The sequence below is a fragment of the Cyprinodon variegatus genome, unplaced genomic scaffold (genome assembly GCF_000732505.1).
Source record: "Cyprinodon variegatus isolate N-32 unplaced genomic scaffold, C_variegatus-1.0 Scaffold29, whole genome shotgun sequence".
In the NCBI taxonomy this organism is placed as follows: Eukaryota; Metazoa; Chordata; class Actinopteri; order Cyprinodontiformes; family Cyprinodontidae; genus Cyprinodon; species Cyprinodon variegatus.
This window is the reverse complement of record NW_015150482.1, coordinates 902,021-918,798: the sequence shown is the minus strand read 5'-3', so window position 1 is coordinate 918,798 and position 16,778 is coordinate 902,021. Positions and strand designations below refer to the sequence as shown.

Genomic DNA, 16,778 nt, shown 5'->3' with positions numbered 1-16,778 from the left:
TTATCACAAAAGCTTGATGGAAATGGCAAAATTTGAAAGAAAAAAAAAACTCAAATTCACTGAAAAAATGTCTATGTTTGATAAAAGTAGTTTTTGGTTATTGTTAAAGGGGTTAATGTGCAAAACAGAAGATGGAAACACTTTTTTTCTTCTCTGATGTAGCAAACTTCCACCTCACAAGACTGATCAGCTCTTTCCGCTGTTGGCATCTTCTCTTATTATGCGCATAAACATGGTCAGAAGTGACATTGCCATTATTAGGTGATATGGTAATGTAAGAACAACTTGATCTATAGCAAAAAATTCATTAAAACTTTCCTCCATTACTGATCTGTGGTCCGTCCTACATTGCAGCCTCTACCTTTTGTTTAAACTTGCTTAAAATTAGCAATTCACTTAGATGTAAACATGACTAATGGCAATATATAGGTACATTTTCAGTTCTGCAGAAAAGAATTGAACCCCCAAATAAGGTGGTGGTCTATTTGGTCTCTAAACTACAGTTCTAGTGGTATGTAAACATCAAACAAAATTCCAGCGATCAGTGCGAGCGATTTACATCTTCACCTTATGTAGAGGCATGTTCAAGAGCTCAGAAATGCAAAGCACCATCTAAGGCAGTGATGCACACATAAATGTTCCAACCATAATGGCAGAAAAAAGTTCTTTGTTCTCCGATTCCGCCATTTTTTTATGCTTTTATAAAAATGTAATTCTTGACTTTAAAATGAAAACAAATGTTTTTTTTCGTAATACTCAACAAAACTATAAAAATCATTATTATATACTCTTTAATCTTGTCATCATATGCAAAATATGATAAGGGATATCGCAACTGGCCCACCTTTACAGGTACTTGCCCCTGCACCATCTGTGAGCCAGTGGCATCGCTCTCTCTCTCTCTCTCTCTCTATATCCTTTTCTTAAGGCACCACTAGGTCTCTGTGACTGGAATAGGAGTTGGGTAGGTTCAGCAGGTTGTCAAAGGGCACCTCCCTTCACTGGTGTTTTGTTGATTTAAGCCCATGACACCTCGGAGGGGCTCAACGGCAGATCCAGCGTCCTGGACCCACCCCTACTGAATGCCACCCAACTCTATATTCAGTTCTTCGTTCACTCAATGCTTCGGTTCTGCCAGCCCACCTCGCAGAACACACTTTTAGTTGGTATTATACAACATAAATATGAAATATGACCTCAGAACTTGATCACATTTTACCATAACTTAATTTTCAAAAGTTTTGGAGGAATCACCTCAACCTTCCAATCTGGAAATGAATTAGGAAAATCAAATTTAGCTTGATACATATTTTAATGTAGGATGTGGCAGTACTGTCCCACTGAATGTGTCTGCCAATCATAACTCTCTACCTAGATATTTCACAGTTGAGCTAAATTCAAAAGGTTTTTAATGGACCTGGCCCTGTCAAAAAGAATATCTGGGAGATAAAGGTTTACTGGAATATTTAGGCAGAGTGAAAGCATCTGTTGAGCCACTGATAATAGGATGGAAACAAAGTGTGAATATTATGAAGCTTCCAGCTATGAGTTTTGGTACAATGTCGAGACAGGGACTTGCCATGTAGTAGTGAAATGGATTTTTGAGTAGGTTAGGCTGAGTATGGTTTATTCAAGTAAAAACTTACTTGAATAAGCTGTTTTTTAAGCTGTTGGCAAACTCCATCAACCCAAGCTATTCTTCTAATAACCAACACTGCACTACATCACAGGAGCAAGATACAAACTAGTGAAAGTTAATATGAAAACAACAACAAGAAGAATTTCCAATATATGCTCTTTTGTACAAAGCTGATCTGTACAGTTAGACAGAAAGAAATGTAAAGTTGTTTCTAGTTTCATTTAACAATTAGAGTTTATATAAATCTTCTCTTTTAGACTTCCTTAGCCTTCTACAAAAACATATCTTTGGTGTACAAAGCATATTAAGCTGGACAAAAGACTGACAAACTCCATTAGCAATTTATATATAAATTATTATACTGCTTCCTTATCATTGATTTTCTTTATCATTAAAGCACCAATAAAGCTCTGCTGTGCTGTCTGTGGAGGGCCCTGAAAGCACTGCTTTAAAATAAGACTATCCCCAGCTTAAAGCTCTTGTGTTAAATAACCAGCAGTAATTCCTTCAATTCTAAAACTCCTGAGTAATATGGAACATGATTTCATAGCAATGGCTACCCCTGGAATGTGTTTACAAAGACGGAAAAGGTCACAAAAGGGTGCAGAGCAACAGACAGGCATGTAGTCAAGGGACTCCAAGTGTAGCCATCTGAAGAACAAGGCTGCTTTTCTCTGATTCTTACTCTGTTATTAGGATCAATTTTTCCTTAATAATAAAGATATAGGGGAGCAAGTTGGTGAGTGTTTGCACAGCTGATTATTATCACACCTTCCTCTACTTTACTAATCTGTGGAAAAACAAAAAGACGATCGCTTCTGTGAATATTATTTAAAAAAAAAATTAGGTAGAAAAGATAAACAGACAGACAGACAGAAAAACAGACAGACAGAGCCCAACATTTATATGCTTGTGGTTAGAGCAAAGGAAAATTGCAACTTCAGTAGAAAAAAAATGCAATTCTGATTTTTTTTTTTTTTTGGCATAATCACGCTGCCTTAAATTAAAGTTCAACTGTAATCAATGTTATATGATTTCAGTGCTTTCCACTTGACCACACATTCTGGTGTGTAATTTGAGAAGCTGGCCGATTCAGACAGTGATATTTTGGGTTTTTGTTTTTTTTAGGTGAAATACTCAACGGCCAACTATATTTTTTTACTTTTAGTATATTCCTCAATTCTTAGCCCTATCAGCTTCCTTTAAGAAAAAAAAAACTCCTGGAGAAGAAGGAAAGAAGAGCTAAACTTAGTTGTGTTTTATTAGCAGGAAACCTTGGCCAGCTAATTGAAAAAAAAACTGTAGCAGTTCTATCGTACTGAGTCGGTGGGAGAAATTTAGTTATCCTAAGAAGTTTGTCAAGAATGTTCTCGAGTGTCAGACAGGATATTGTGTCTGAATCAAAACATTGTAAGAGTGAGTCTTTGATGGTTACACTTCACAGGTAGGATGTGACTGCAATGTAATGGTTGATAAGAGCATTGCAGGACAGCACAGGACAGTGGTGTACATGAAGACTTTGATGGTGAGGAGAATGAAGAGGACAAAGGAGTGGAAGCTAAAAGAGTAATAAAGTTGTGTCCCTTTCAGGGAGGAGTTGAGACAGCCTCTGGAGGGCCAGGAGGTGCTTCCAGATGATTTTACAGCAAATATCAGTGTTGAAGAGATGATAAACCAGGAGAAAGTTCAAGAAGTTCAAGGTGGGAGTGGGACACCATCAAGGATTAGCTATGATCTCCTTCTTGATGTATGAAATTTAAGAATAATCTCTATGGGCGAAGGTGTTTGAAGAAGACATTTTGATCTTTGGTGAGAGCGGAGAGTATGTGAAGGAACATCTATAGAGATGGAGACCTCACATGGAGAGGAGAGAAATGAAGATTATCTCCAGCAATACTTGCAAGCGACTGAAAGTAGCCAGAGCGGAGCCACTAGGTTACAGCAATCTGCAGTAAAGAATGTGGAGGGTGTTAGGTAAAGCCAAGAGTCCCAGTGGGACAGGGAGAGAAAAGGGACAGTTCTGGTGTATGATAACAGAGTATCAGCAAAAACAAAAACAAAGCTTTACAAGACAGTGGTGAGACCAGGAATGATGTATGGTTTAGAGACAGTGGGACTGACATGGAGACCAGAGGCAGAGCTGTAGAGATGAAGCTGTTGAGTTTCTCATTGGGAGTGACGAGGGGGTCAGGAATGAGAAGGTCAGAGGGACAATCATATTAGATCTATTGGAAATGAAGCCAGAGAGGACATACTGAGATGATTTGGACTTGTGGTTTGGAAATGAAAAGATCATGTGGTCAACATGCTCCGTTATTCGCTTTCAATCATCAATTTCATCTCTACTCTCATTTTATGCAGACAGTTTTATCTGATGACTATGGAGCTTAAAGAGATCTAAGTTTTAGAGATAAACAAAGTATAAAAATAACAATGAAAATTGCATCAAAGATTACTTTAAGATCATTTTAAAGTCTTATAAATGTCTGTGTGCACCCAGAGGAATAGACGTTTACAACACAAGTCAGAAGTTAAAGACTTTATACTACTTTTTCTTAAAGAGAAGCAGCCTATGTTATGCAATGTTAGCAATGCAAACCTATACATTTAGTCTTAATTTCAAATCCTGCAGAAGCAATGTACAAAAAATAGAAGTAGTTTTAAAGCCAGAAAGTTTCAAACTCACCTGAGAGAAATTGAGACCATTAAGCGGATGGCATTGTTCCTCCACCTTCTCCACAGCTCCTGTTCTCTTCCTCATCCTCTCCGCCTCCTGGGCCAAGTAAAGGTCCAGCACTGGCACCCCTCGTGTCTTAATGTCTGCCTCAGTTAAAGAGTTCACCATCAGCATCACCCACACAGGACGCTTCCTTTCCCAATTCCCAGCAATGGCATTGAAGAGGTAGTCTGCATAGAGTCCTTTCCCTCTCTGATCTGGGGTCATCCAAGATGGCATCATAAGTTTTACATACTCAAGATGTCTTTTAAGTCTCTTGTAGATGTCCCTTGGTAGGACGTCCTGCAGGTTTTCCCCCTGGGGAAGCAGCTGACAGCTGGTCAGGGCAGAGATGGTGTAAGGGTCAGTCAGGTCCAGCTCAAAGTAAACAATGTTGCTCTCTTGGAAGGCTTGCTTGGAATTTTCAGGGATGAAGTCCCAAACCCGGGTGTAGGGAACATGGATTGTACCATAAAAATATGATGGAGGATCCCGTTTGATGGTCCAGAGGAAGGAGTTAAGGTCAGATTGCTGAGGAAAAAATTAAAAGGTAAGGCTGTGCAAATCTTCTGGACAATGATAAAAACCATTAATTGAATGGATTTTCATGATAATAAACACTACAATATTAAGAGTGAAAATAAATCCCCCAGACATATATATAAACTGGATTCAGTAATTCCTTGTCATTAAACATGATACCATTTTGCGTTGGTTAATTAATTTACGAGGTACTCAAGAGCAAGTTAGGAAGGCATAAAGACCCTATAACAGAGCCAAGGGATGGATTTACAATTACTTTACAAGCAACAGCGGACTTGTCTGACACCAAGAACCTCTTTGTCTGCCTGTTAGACTGCTAACAGACTGATAATGACTTTTTAACAGGCCACTTAGAACCCAGGTGCCAAAGAAACAATACACATGTTGCTGATTGTCAGACTAAAAGGCTGTTACCAGAATATTATGCCTTCCTGTTGCCACTGAATGAACCCCCCAAAAGGTGGAGAAAAATGTGTAAAAAACAGAAGTGCTGTAAAAGTGACTAATTGAAAGCAATAAAAAATGGGTAATATTATTAAAATGTAAAAAGTAGAGGAAGTAAATGCAATCTTAATAGCTTCTTTAACTTTTTTACTCAGGGGTACCAAGTAAATCCCAGCATGATGTGTTTAAATCACTTATGAGCATCAATTTTGCAAAGTATGTTTAGTTTTTCTTATCCTGAAAGTGAACCTCCATCTCAGACTCAAGTCAATTCCACATTTCCTAATGCTACTAGAACATGTTCAACTTATTTGCAGTGCTGTTTTCAGAACTGAGCTTCGACTTCTGAAACTAATTTAACATACCATTAGCTCAGTTTTGTTTACAAAACCGTTTTACCAAAATTGTTGCATTATTTATATAACTTGGCTGCCATAGCCATGTCTTACTATGAACATAGTTGAGACATTCAGGATGATGTGACATGCTACTTTTTATGTGGTGGAAGCCAGAATGTTACTTTTTTGTCACCTTACATAGCCTTTGAGAAGGTGCAGACTGGATGTATTTTGCAAACATTTTAACATGGGCTTCCTTCATTCAGTACTTAATAAATACCGAGAACAAATCAGCATCTTCTAGCATGTTCTCCACCCGGAGCTGTGAATCTCTGCAGCTCCTCCAGAGGAACCATGTACATCTATTATTTTTTCGTCTTCATTATGCTGCTCTTTAACAAGTCTCTAAGCCCCTAAAAGCCCAACAGCATGGGAGTTTGTAGACAGGGGACAACTGGGGCCAGCGCCTCAGTAAGTCATGTCCCCTACAATGGCCCCTGCATTAAGTCACAATGGCCAACTAGATAAATCTATGTTAATTCAATTGTTATATACAAATGCAGTTGATTATTATATTTGTTTTTTGCTTTACAGTCTGATTTTGATGATGATGTAAAAGTTAGGTTGTTGCATTTTTAGCTTCGGAAATATTGAGATATAATCACAGTTTTTATCTGCTTTATCTGAGGATTCCAGAGCAACAAAGGGCTCTTTGGTTCCCTTAATATTTTTAAACACATTTTTAGCCTGTTTTTGCTTAATTCTTTTCTTTGGTACCCCCATGAACAAACACTGGCCCCACCCTCCCCCCAGTAAGTTTGGTCTAAAACCACCACTGCACAACCTTGTTGATGTTGAATTTCAATCATATAAATAATTGGCTTTTTTCCTTTTATTTAAATTACTTTTGAAGGAAAATGCACTAAACATTATTTGAGGGCTTTGGAGTTTAGGAAGCTAAAAACAGTGTCACACTTCTCTTTTTTTTTTTTTTTTGTCCACCTGATAGTTATGAACATAATGTTGAATGACAAGATCAAATTCCATCATATTACTTTGTGCGAGTGCAGCTTGACAATAACTTCAAGATTTATAAAGTTTTGTATAGCTCTGTGTTATTTTCAGTTAGAATTAAGCCACTGATGTTTCATATTGCAATGGAACAAATAAACATTAAAAGTTCATAAAATAAAACATTTGGAATAAAAATATGGTTTAGTAATTTTAGATGGGCTAAGATGAACCTTTAAGACTCATTCAATTGCATGTTTTTTAATTAAGGCAAAGCGCCTGATTGATGTTTTAAAAACACTTACCTTCTTATTTAACTCACAGCTGGATGTGTCTTTAAGCCTCCACTGGTCTGCACCGACCAGCAGGATGAGACAGCACTGGATAAATGCGCTCAGAGTCCCCTGCATTGTGCAGCTCTCACCAAACTTGTGCAAGACAGCTCCAACAACGTGTTTGCAACAACTCTGTTTATTTCTCCAGCGTGCATGGAGAGCGCTCCTTAACCCCGCAGCACAGGCACCATGCGGTCACGTAAAATGAGCTGACAAGTATCCCACTAAACCGCCGGACTCAGTCATGTTCCCTGAAGCCCTCTGGACGCCGCTGCGGCTCCTGCTGCAGATTCACGTGTTTTCTGGCTGAGATGGGATAGATGTCCTCTGGGACTTTACGCAGAGTCAGATCATCCTTCCAGCGCTCCTCCAGACAGATATCTTTAAGTCTACAGATCTGCAACGTTTATTCTTTAAAGCGCACTCGATCGCAGACAGAAGTTGCAAGTGAGTTTGATCCAACAGGTCCGGGGCTGAGTCAGCGATCCAAAGCCAAAAATAACAAGAAGCTTCTGTTATCTATGGTCGATTTAAAGCTCAAAGTGAGAAAGTAAAGTTAAAGCAAAGTTCTCAGCAGTTTGCGCTGCATGCTTGGTCCTCCGCGTCTGTGCGTCTGTGTCAGTGTGAAAGCACGCAGCTCCACTACCCCCTTAGTTTGTCCGCATAATCCCACCATCACGACCCCCATTCCACCCTCTCTCTCACACACGCACACCCACACAAGTAATAATCTGATTAAACATCACCCTGTCAGGATCATTAATATAATCCATGTAAAAAAAAAAAATGCGCGATGACTGCAGACCACAGTTGTAATATGTATGCATTTTATTTGCGATTACCTTTAATTTAATTAACATGATTATTCCCAGTTTGGCTGATCTCTTGTTGTGGCCCCACAGGAGGGCCAAAGACAATCATGGGTGCCAGTGGAGATTCCGTGGATTACTTACAAATTGCAGGCATTAACATGAGAAACACTGGAATAACAGCGTATTATTCTTGGTGTTTCAGGACAGAAGCAGAGCTCCACCTTTTTTCACGATGATTTACGCTGACTGCTACTGTGACAAATTAGATTTATTTATTTACTTTTTATTTATCTTTAAAAAAAAATAAGAAATACAAACAAAGTACATCATCTCTGGGCGCATCACAGCACATTGGCAACTTGACCCCTATCACCATGAGATAAGTTCAAAACAAAATCTAAATTAATGTTTTCCATTGTTTTTCCAATTGAATGGGCAATAGAATTTGATTAACATGACATAAAAATGTCCTAGATCATCAAGGGGCAGGTCTAAAATGTTACCACAGACTGAAAATATCACACAATAAATCTAAAAAAAAAGGTTCAAATCTTTATTACAAAAGATATGAACATATAACTATCTTTCAATTAACTTCAAAATGAAAATATCCTAAATTAAATTCTATTTATATGTTTCATAAACATGCACTGAAGTTTATCATGTGCATAAATCAGTTAAATCGCCCCCTAGCGGCCATAAGTGTGTCTGCATTTAATCATTGTCTCCAACTTCAAAAGTTCAATCAAGGACTTATATATTATCTTCCTCCATATATATGAATTTATATGAATATTTATATAAAGGTTTAAAACCCCCACCGCAGTATCTTGTAAAATCATCTTGAATGAGACACAAGGTTTTAAATGTATAGTTCACATTTGTAAACTGGCCAGCTTCTACATATTTAATTTGTAGTTCATGGCTTATGTTTTTTCTTGATATGTTTATGGAATCATGTTTTTGTTCTCCTTGCATGTTTTAAAAAGGGGAAACAAAATGTGACGCTTTTTGTCAGCCTATCACATAAAACTCCCATAAATACATGTTTAATTGTAAATAAATCAATTATAAGGCTCTGGATTGTTCAACTGTGATGTTTCAGAAGCCTTTTCCTGAAGTGTACTTTGAGGTGATTATCTAGCAAAAGTCAAGGGAAGTTTAGCAGATTTAGCAATTAAGATAAGTTTTGAAGATAAAGAGGGTTTATATCTAGGAATAAGAGAATACAGTTATGTTAATTAAGAAATCCAAGGCTTACTCACTGCAAAACAACCTTCTCCACATTTATATGATATGCCCTCGTAAAATTTTGTATCAACAATATATTTACTCGCCTAAATGTAATTGGGCTCACCTTTAAAATATATTTAACTAAAGCTATTTTACAGGCCTGTTTCTAATAGCTACTCTTCAAAATGGGAAACACATGAAATGATATCAGTTTAGATGAGCCGATCGATTCTTACTTTCAGTCTGGAAACGGCTTTAGAAACGAGACTTCTAGTATAATCTTACACATCACATCCCTTATCGAGGGGATATCACATGTCTTATCTATCTTATCACATCCCTTGGCTGGTTAGCTCAAGTGGTAAGCCAGAAATCCAGTTATATGTTCATTCATATCCTCATCAAATGTGTCAAAAGTTGTAGGAGGCATTCTGCTCCGTAAACCCACAAAAAGAAGAAAAAAGGAGAAATGAGGAAGATATAAAAATGTCACCAGTTTATAATTTTCAAAGACACTGCTTATCAGGCTAATTCATCCAAGCTGTTTGAAGATCACACACATTAAAAAAAATCAGAAAAATGTATGAGTATGCTGATGATGGCCTTTTTTCCCCCTATGCTGTGCAGGATTAAAAGATGACCATCTGTGCATCCGCCGCTACAGACACACACCTGGTCTTCATCTCCTCTTTCAGGCTGCTCTGTCATCCTCCCTATGTTCTGTTTAGAGTCACAGACAGTACAGCCCGATGGAAGACCTGTTAAGCAGTCCTTTCTACAGGAATATCATTTATGGTTCTAGACTACAGAAAAGCAAAACCTTATGCTTAACTTTTCACTTGGGATCTGACCTGTGACCCTTAATTCTAACAGACTGAGGTACTTATAATTCAAACCACTGGATTATCTCTAATGCTGATTAATAATAATACAAAAAAGAAGGATTTTGCCAGCGACATTTATATTTTTTTGTCCGTAATCTGATATTTAGGCTTGCGTAAAACTAGAGCACAATTTATTTTTTATGATTTTTCTACAAATATTCAAACATTTTCAAACAAAAAAATATTTTTTAAGTCATGTATAAAACAATTAAAACAACAAAGTGCGATTTCTGTTTCAACAGTTTAGTTTTTGAAGCCCATCAAAGATCCTGATGTTTCCGTCGTCAGTACAGCCTCTATCACATCTGTACATTTCCACTTTAAAGTGTCCGGTGTGAAGACATCAAACAGATCAAGGGTCCTCTGAGTGTTTCTGAGCGAATATCTGATTCTGCCTCTTTATAGAAATCTTCAAAAGGATTTCGTTATATGGAAATGACCACATATGCTTCGCCTTATAAACCCTGTGTGGTGGATGTGTTTGATCATGATAGGTGACTCCTAGACATGTCTTTTTGTCTTGGTCCTTCAAAATAACAGTGACCGAAAAAAAACAAAAAATATTTTTTCCTGAACAAGAATAAAATGATCAAAAATACTCTCAAATTTAGAAATATGCTAAAGAAAAATTTTAACCATACAGTGTTCATGCATGTTTGTTACACTCCTGCTAGATATGTAAAAAAAAAAATGTTTATTCTATTAGAGTAAATTATCGGCCTGAAAACTTTCCATCCTTTTTTTTAGTTTGAGCACATTTAACCATTTGAAAAATAAACGTATGTTAAGATTAAACTCTTTCTAACACTGCTACCCATTTTAAGTTATCAATAGCACTGTTAACATTACATTTGAAATAAATGTATCTGCCATTTTTATAATTTATCTTTTGGAGTTAATCTGAGAGTCTTTCTTTTGCTTGATATTCAAACATGATAGAAAGCCAAACTTGTTCAGTTTCCTTTAACCAGCTCACATGTAAATATTCAAATACATTCTAACATCTCATAAAAAGGGGAGGCCATGCCTCCCCTCTTAGAGAACCATGTAATCTGTGAGCCTGAACATCAATTTATGTCTATTTTAATTAATTATAAATTTCTTTTCCTTTTTATGAAAATTTTAAGAGTGAGCTTTTGAAACTTTTGTAGCCTGTTACTGTAGGTTTTTGAAACACTGGTCATAATTTAGTGCATAGTGCCTTTCCACTCTTCTATTTGAAACCCAGTCTGCACATAATTCAACCAAAATGATAGTTGTTGCTATAGAGCAGCTTTGTTGAATTTGAGGAAGTTATGTTTGGTTGTCCAGTGATTTTTGCTGTACCAAATCTGCGTTAAATGTTTAGTGTAACACTGTTTGGTGTCAAAAGGAGCCAGACGTTTACTCAAGAGGACTGAATAGAAGTAATGGGAAGCATGTGGAGTCTGCTGGGGTAAAATAGAGTATTGACAGCTAATATGTGTATGTCAAATATGGCAAAAATATTCTTTGAGTCCTTCCAGCAATACTGTCGGGATTGTTACTTTGGCTGTAGGCCTTGATGGAGGCAGAGGCATCATATCCAGAGGCTCAGCTAGAGTGGGGCTAAGACAGGGGTGGGAGTCGGGGGCACGTTTGCTCATATAAAATACTTGTACAGTTTTTGGTGTTATGCAGAGGTGGAAAGACTGCAAAAAAGAAAACACCACACAAGTTAAAATACGGTAACTCAGATAAAATTTCACTTAAATAGAAGTTACCAGTGCGAAATGTTATTAGTTAAAATGACCAGAGCAAAATATAACTTTAAGTGAGTAAGTACTTTTTCTTATGCTGGAATAAAATTCTTCTGATCAATTTCAAAAAGGAAAATAGCTAGTAAACTGTTAATCAATATTGCCTCCCCCCCCAATGATGACAATGTTTGTTCATATAGATACAATGTTTTCCAAAACATAAAGATTGAGACTTTAATTCATAGATGATAATACATAACATAATTATGTTACATTTGTTTTGGTCAGTAAATCCTTATATTTATTACACACTGTAGGTTTAAAACTTACAATAGAAACATACACCCATCCATTTTCTCCCACTTAGTCCTTGTGAGGGTCGTGGTCGGGCCATTGCCTATCTCTGGCATTTTACGCGCATAGGCGGGGTACACCCTGGACAGGTCGCCAGTCTGCAACACAAAGAAACACAACCATTCACACACATACTCACACCTAAGGACTATTTAGAGAAGCCAATTAACCTAACAGTCATGCAAACTCCATACAGAAAGACCCTGGGCCAGGAATCAAACTCTTGCTGTTAGGCCACTGTGTAGCCCTTAATTGAAACAATGTATATTTTTTGTTTCTTTTTTCTAGCCATAAACAAAGTAGCTTACACCTTTTTCAGAATGTTTTAAAGGAGAGGCCACTATAGAACGTATTGAAGAATTTGGTTCACTTAAATCAATTAGTAAAAGACTGAAAGATTGAATGTGTTTATATTTTACTGTTTAATAAATTCAAAGCACTATGAATTGTCCATGTAATGAATTGTGCTAAACAAATAAATTTGCCTTGCATTAATATTGCTTGAAGGTATGTAATTAAGTAATTAGATGCTATATTGGTGTTGAAAAAAACTTACACAAAGCTATGGATTTGTTTAGCTAGAGTTTTTCTCTCCACTGTCTCTACATGCATGCTCGTAAAAGGGATTACTACAAAGGCAGAGACACAATGCAAGCGACTTTCCGCTGTCGCCTGATGCTCATCCAGGAGGAGTGAATTTTGCACTGTCAATGACTGGATGCAATCTGCTGCGTTTCATTAGAGAGAACATTTTGAACTAATCTGTTTCTATGAGTAGATCGAAATAATTGTAAAGTTCCTTGAGATGACCTGCCATGAATTGGTGTTACTTGGATTAAAATAATTTGAGTGTAACTGTGTTTTCTTAATGATGTTACCCCAACACATGGAGATAGAGGGAATCACAACATACTCTTGCAGCATCCTGGTGCAAACACTGAAGAAATATAATTTGCTTATTACTTTCTTGTAGACGGCTTCACAGCTACATCAAGTGCTGCAAGACCAAAGTATTTACACTCCTACACTTCCGCTTCAATGATGTTAATAGTGTTTGGCTTCTTCCCGATTCTCACGAAATGTACAATCAACCCTCTTTTTTTAGCCACTTTCAGGATGAGATGATTGTTCCCACACCAAGCAGTCCACCAGCTCCCTGTAGCTACTCAGGTTCTTTGCTTGAGTGACCTTTTTATCAAATACGCTTTTACTGCTACTTGAGTAAAAATAGAGTATTATATAGAGTATTATATGTGAAAAATCTACCCACGTCTGTATAAACTGTAAACAACAGGATTAATGTAAACTGAACAAACCTGAAATGCAATGGAATTAAATGATTGAGTATGAACCTTGTATTTGACTCCTAAATCAAGCACAGTGGAAAATAAAGTAAATAAAAAAATAAGCCCCTCAATTATCTGGTGTCCTTTAGGATGCAGAAGTTTTATCTGATTGCTGTCTGCTGAGGCAGGCTTTTCTATGCTCTCACAAACAAAACAATGAGTCAGATATAATTCTGGCAGCATGCATCCGGACCTTGCTTGTTTGGAATGCACTCTATAAATAAATCTTAATCTATGCAATTTCAACAAACAAATACTTCCCTAGATGTTTTCAGATGGGATTGGAAGTTGTACCGTCTGATTGCTACAAATTATCTGTTTAGTGCATTCAGAATAATTGGGGTGGTTTTATCATTCTCAAAATAAGGCTTCACTGGTGTCTTCTGTAATGACATTATTTTAAGAAACCATGAGATTTTCTCTGTCAAAAGATAATTTTGGTGTTTTCATGTTGCTTACAGTTACAACCCCCTTTTGTAATCAGTGCTTTCCCAACATAAGCAAGAAACTACCCAGATAGCTCAGCCCCAACATGATTTGTGCGTTGACTCTCTGGTTTTAGCAGCAGGACAAACCACATGATTGTTGTTGCTGATATTCACGACACATTGAATTATCTGGTTCTTGTAAACATCCACAGTTTCACATTTCAAAAGCAAACATGACATAAATGGGAAGTGGCACACAGACCAGAATAATACGTGCCTGCTTGAGTAGTTATGATGGAAGTGGTTGTGTGACAGAGGCTTTAGTCACAACATCAAAGAACAAATGGTGTTCAGGGTGAAAAACATTTACTGGAATCCAGAGTCTACTAGTGGCTCTGTGGGTAAGCACGCATTCCATGATGCAAAGCTCTGATCCCAAGTTTATGACTCAAGCTCGCCACTACCTTCCACTCATTCTTGTCTAACTTAAGGAGAATATTTTCTCAATTTACAAGTTGTATTTAAAAGCCTCTACAGAGACAAATGGCAATAATTTTATTTTCCATTATAACCTTATATTTTAGCATTTCTAAGAATAATTTATCCGAGGATGCCATGTCATGACGGTAATGACATGGAACGATGGTGCAAGATGTTTGCTGACTGGACTTCTGAAGGGCTACTATGGTATCCCACACTGCCAAGTCCTTTTATTTAAGAGATTAGTGAAGTCTTCAGATGTTTAATAAGGATAAAATGAAAGACAAGCCGCACCATGAAGACCAAGGAACACAGTAGTCAGGTCAGGGGTTAAGGTTACAAAGAAGTTATATGATGGTTCAGCTATAAAACAATGGTAGAAGGAATTTGTCCACAGGACAGTTCTGAGTTTAAACAGTAAACAGTTCAAATACTTACACTTGAAAGGTTTACGTTTTGTGATTTAAAAGGAGATGCTAGTTTATATACTATTTGCTATAACTATTTATTGCAGTTGACATTTCTTTGTACTACGGTTGAAAAGGTTGGCCGGGGCTGAAGGAAACATTTTTTTGGTGAGGGCCTTACTTGTAAATTAAAAAGGGGCCAAGCAAAAAAAAAAAAAAAAACCTCTGTGTTAATGCAGGTGGAGCAAGTAGACCAACATGATTGAAATAAAACTAGAGGAAGTCCTTTATAATATTTTTCCTATTCAATCCATAAGACAAAGAAAATGTGGAAAACAAAACCAAACAAACATCACTTTGAAATGAAGCCTAGGCCAAAATTCAAACTGGATGATATCCAGCCTCGACTCTCATTCTCAGCCTATCAGCTCCATGCCAAGCCTACACCATGGCTAATTACTCTGGACTCTGCTTTTTTAAGTATCTAACATCCATAGTTCTCCTTTCTTTTCAGCAAAGCTGTACCCTCTCCTTCTTCCCATCATCCTCATCTTCATCTGGCTCCCTTCTTCCTTCAGCCTGTATTTCACCACCAATGTCAGGCCTCGGGGGAAGACATACCTATTGTAATTCATTTGCCCAAGCATAACATCATACGTCAATATGCCTACGTCTTCCTCCTGGGCCTGAGCAAGAGCTCTTTATTTCTTATGTCAATAAAACACCACAGTTGTTACTTGTCTTCTGTGTGAGTCTTTCCAGGTTAAAATCAGCACCATAACAGCAAACAGTGATGTGGCAGCATCTAGTTTCCTGTAAGTTTAGCTTCAGAAGGCAAAGAGAAGTGAGTCACAATTGCCAAAACAAAGTCCAGACCTATAGAATCCAAGGCAAGATATACAAATTGTTGTTTACCGTTCTTTAATCTGACTGAGTTGGAGCTTTTTTTGCAATGATAAATGAATGCACATGTAGTGACTGAATCAGATTCATGTACAAATCTTGTAAAGTCATAACCCAAAACACTTGTTGGTGTTCAGTTGAACTTAAATACAAATGTAAATCCATGCAAGAGCTTTTAGATTTTTCTTTTCTTTTCTATTCAATTGTAAATTGTCACTATTTGTAGTGACAATTTACAACGCATGTCATCTCAAGGTACTTTTCACCCTGTCCACTTTTAAGCTTAGTCTTAAAAGTGGACAGGGTGTCTGCCTCACTGACTTGAACTGGTATTTGGTTCCACATGAGAGGAGCTTGATAACCGAAAGACCTGTCTCCCATTCTACTTTTAGAACTTCTGGGAACAACTAGCAAACCTGCTGATTGAGAATAATGCTCTATTAGGAATATAAGGAACAATCAGATTTCTGATGGAATATAGATTTAAGGCTTTATATGCGAGAAGGAGGATTTGAAATTCTACTCTGAATTTAATGGGAAATGATGAAGGAAAGTTAAGATAGGAGAAATATGATCTCTGTTTTTAATCCTCACCAGAACTCTGACTTGGATCAGCTAAAAGCTTTTAACCTCATTCAGTGGACTTTCTGATAGTAAAGAATTACAGGAGTCCAGCTTTGAAGTAGTAAATGTATGGACTAGTTTCTTAACATCACCCCTGGACAGGATATTTCTAATTCATGCATTATTCTAGAGATGAAAAATTGACATTTAACGACACATTTTTAGCATGGAATTTGAATGACAACTCCTAATTGCAGAAATAACACCAAGTTCTTTTGCAATATTATCTGAGACCAATATCATTCCATCCAGATGAAGTGATTATATAATTAGCTTATTTTTCAAAGATTCTGATCCAAAGACAATAATCTTTGTTTTGTCTACCTGAGAATACAAGAGAAAAGCTTTCATTTATTTGCTTAGTATGTCATGATCACTGTTTGTTCTGATATGTCCTGAGTAATGCATGATAGGGACGTCACACAGCTAAAAGTGCTCCATTAAATCTTTATGGTTCTTCATTTCTTCTCATTGCAACCAAACTGACCAAAAAATTAATTTCAAATTGTCACTATTTTTTCTCCATTGGCTGCCATCTTAATGTTTTGTCAGTAAAGTATGTT

The 16,778-nt window shown here is 37.0% G+C and overlaps 1 protein-coding gene across 1 annotated transcript in view; it reads right to left on the bottom strand.

Annotated features, from left to right (window-relative positions):
* The window catches only part of trabd2a (TraB domain containing 2A), a 69,224-nt gene extending 61,558 nt beyond the window's left edge, over positions 1–7,666 (bottom strand). Inside the window, exons 1-2 of the mRNA XM_015398131.1 lie at positions 6,997–7,666; positions 4,326–4,886 (exon numbers count right to left, since the gene is read on the bottom strand). Coding sequence (XP_015253617.1) covers positions 4,326–4,886; positions 6,997–7,101 — 666 coding nt within the window. The 5' untranslated portion in view covers positions 7,102–7,666. The remainder of the gene's footprint in view (positions 1–4,325; positions 4,887–6,996) is intronic.
* Between the last annotated feature and the right edge of the window lie 9,112 nt (positions 7,667–16,778).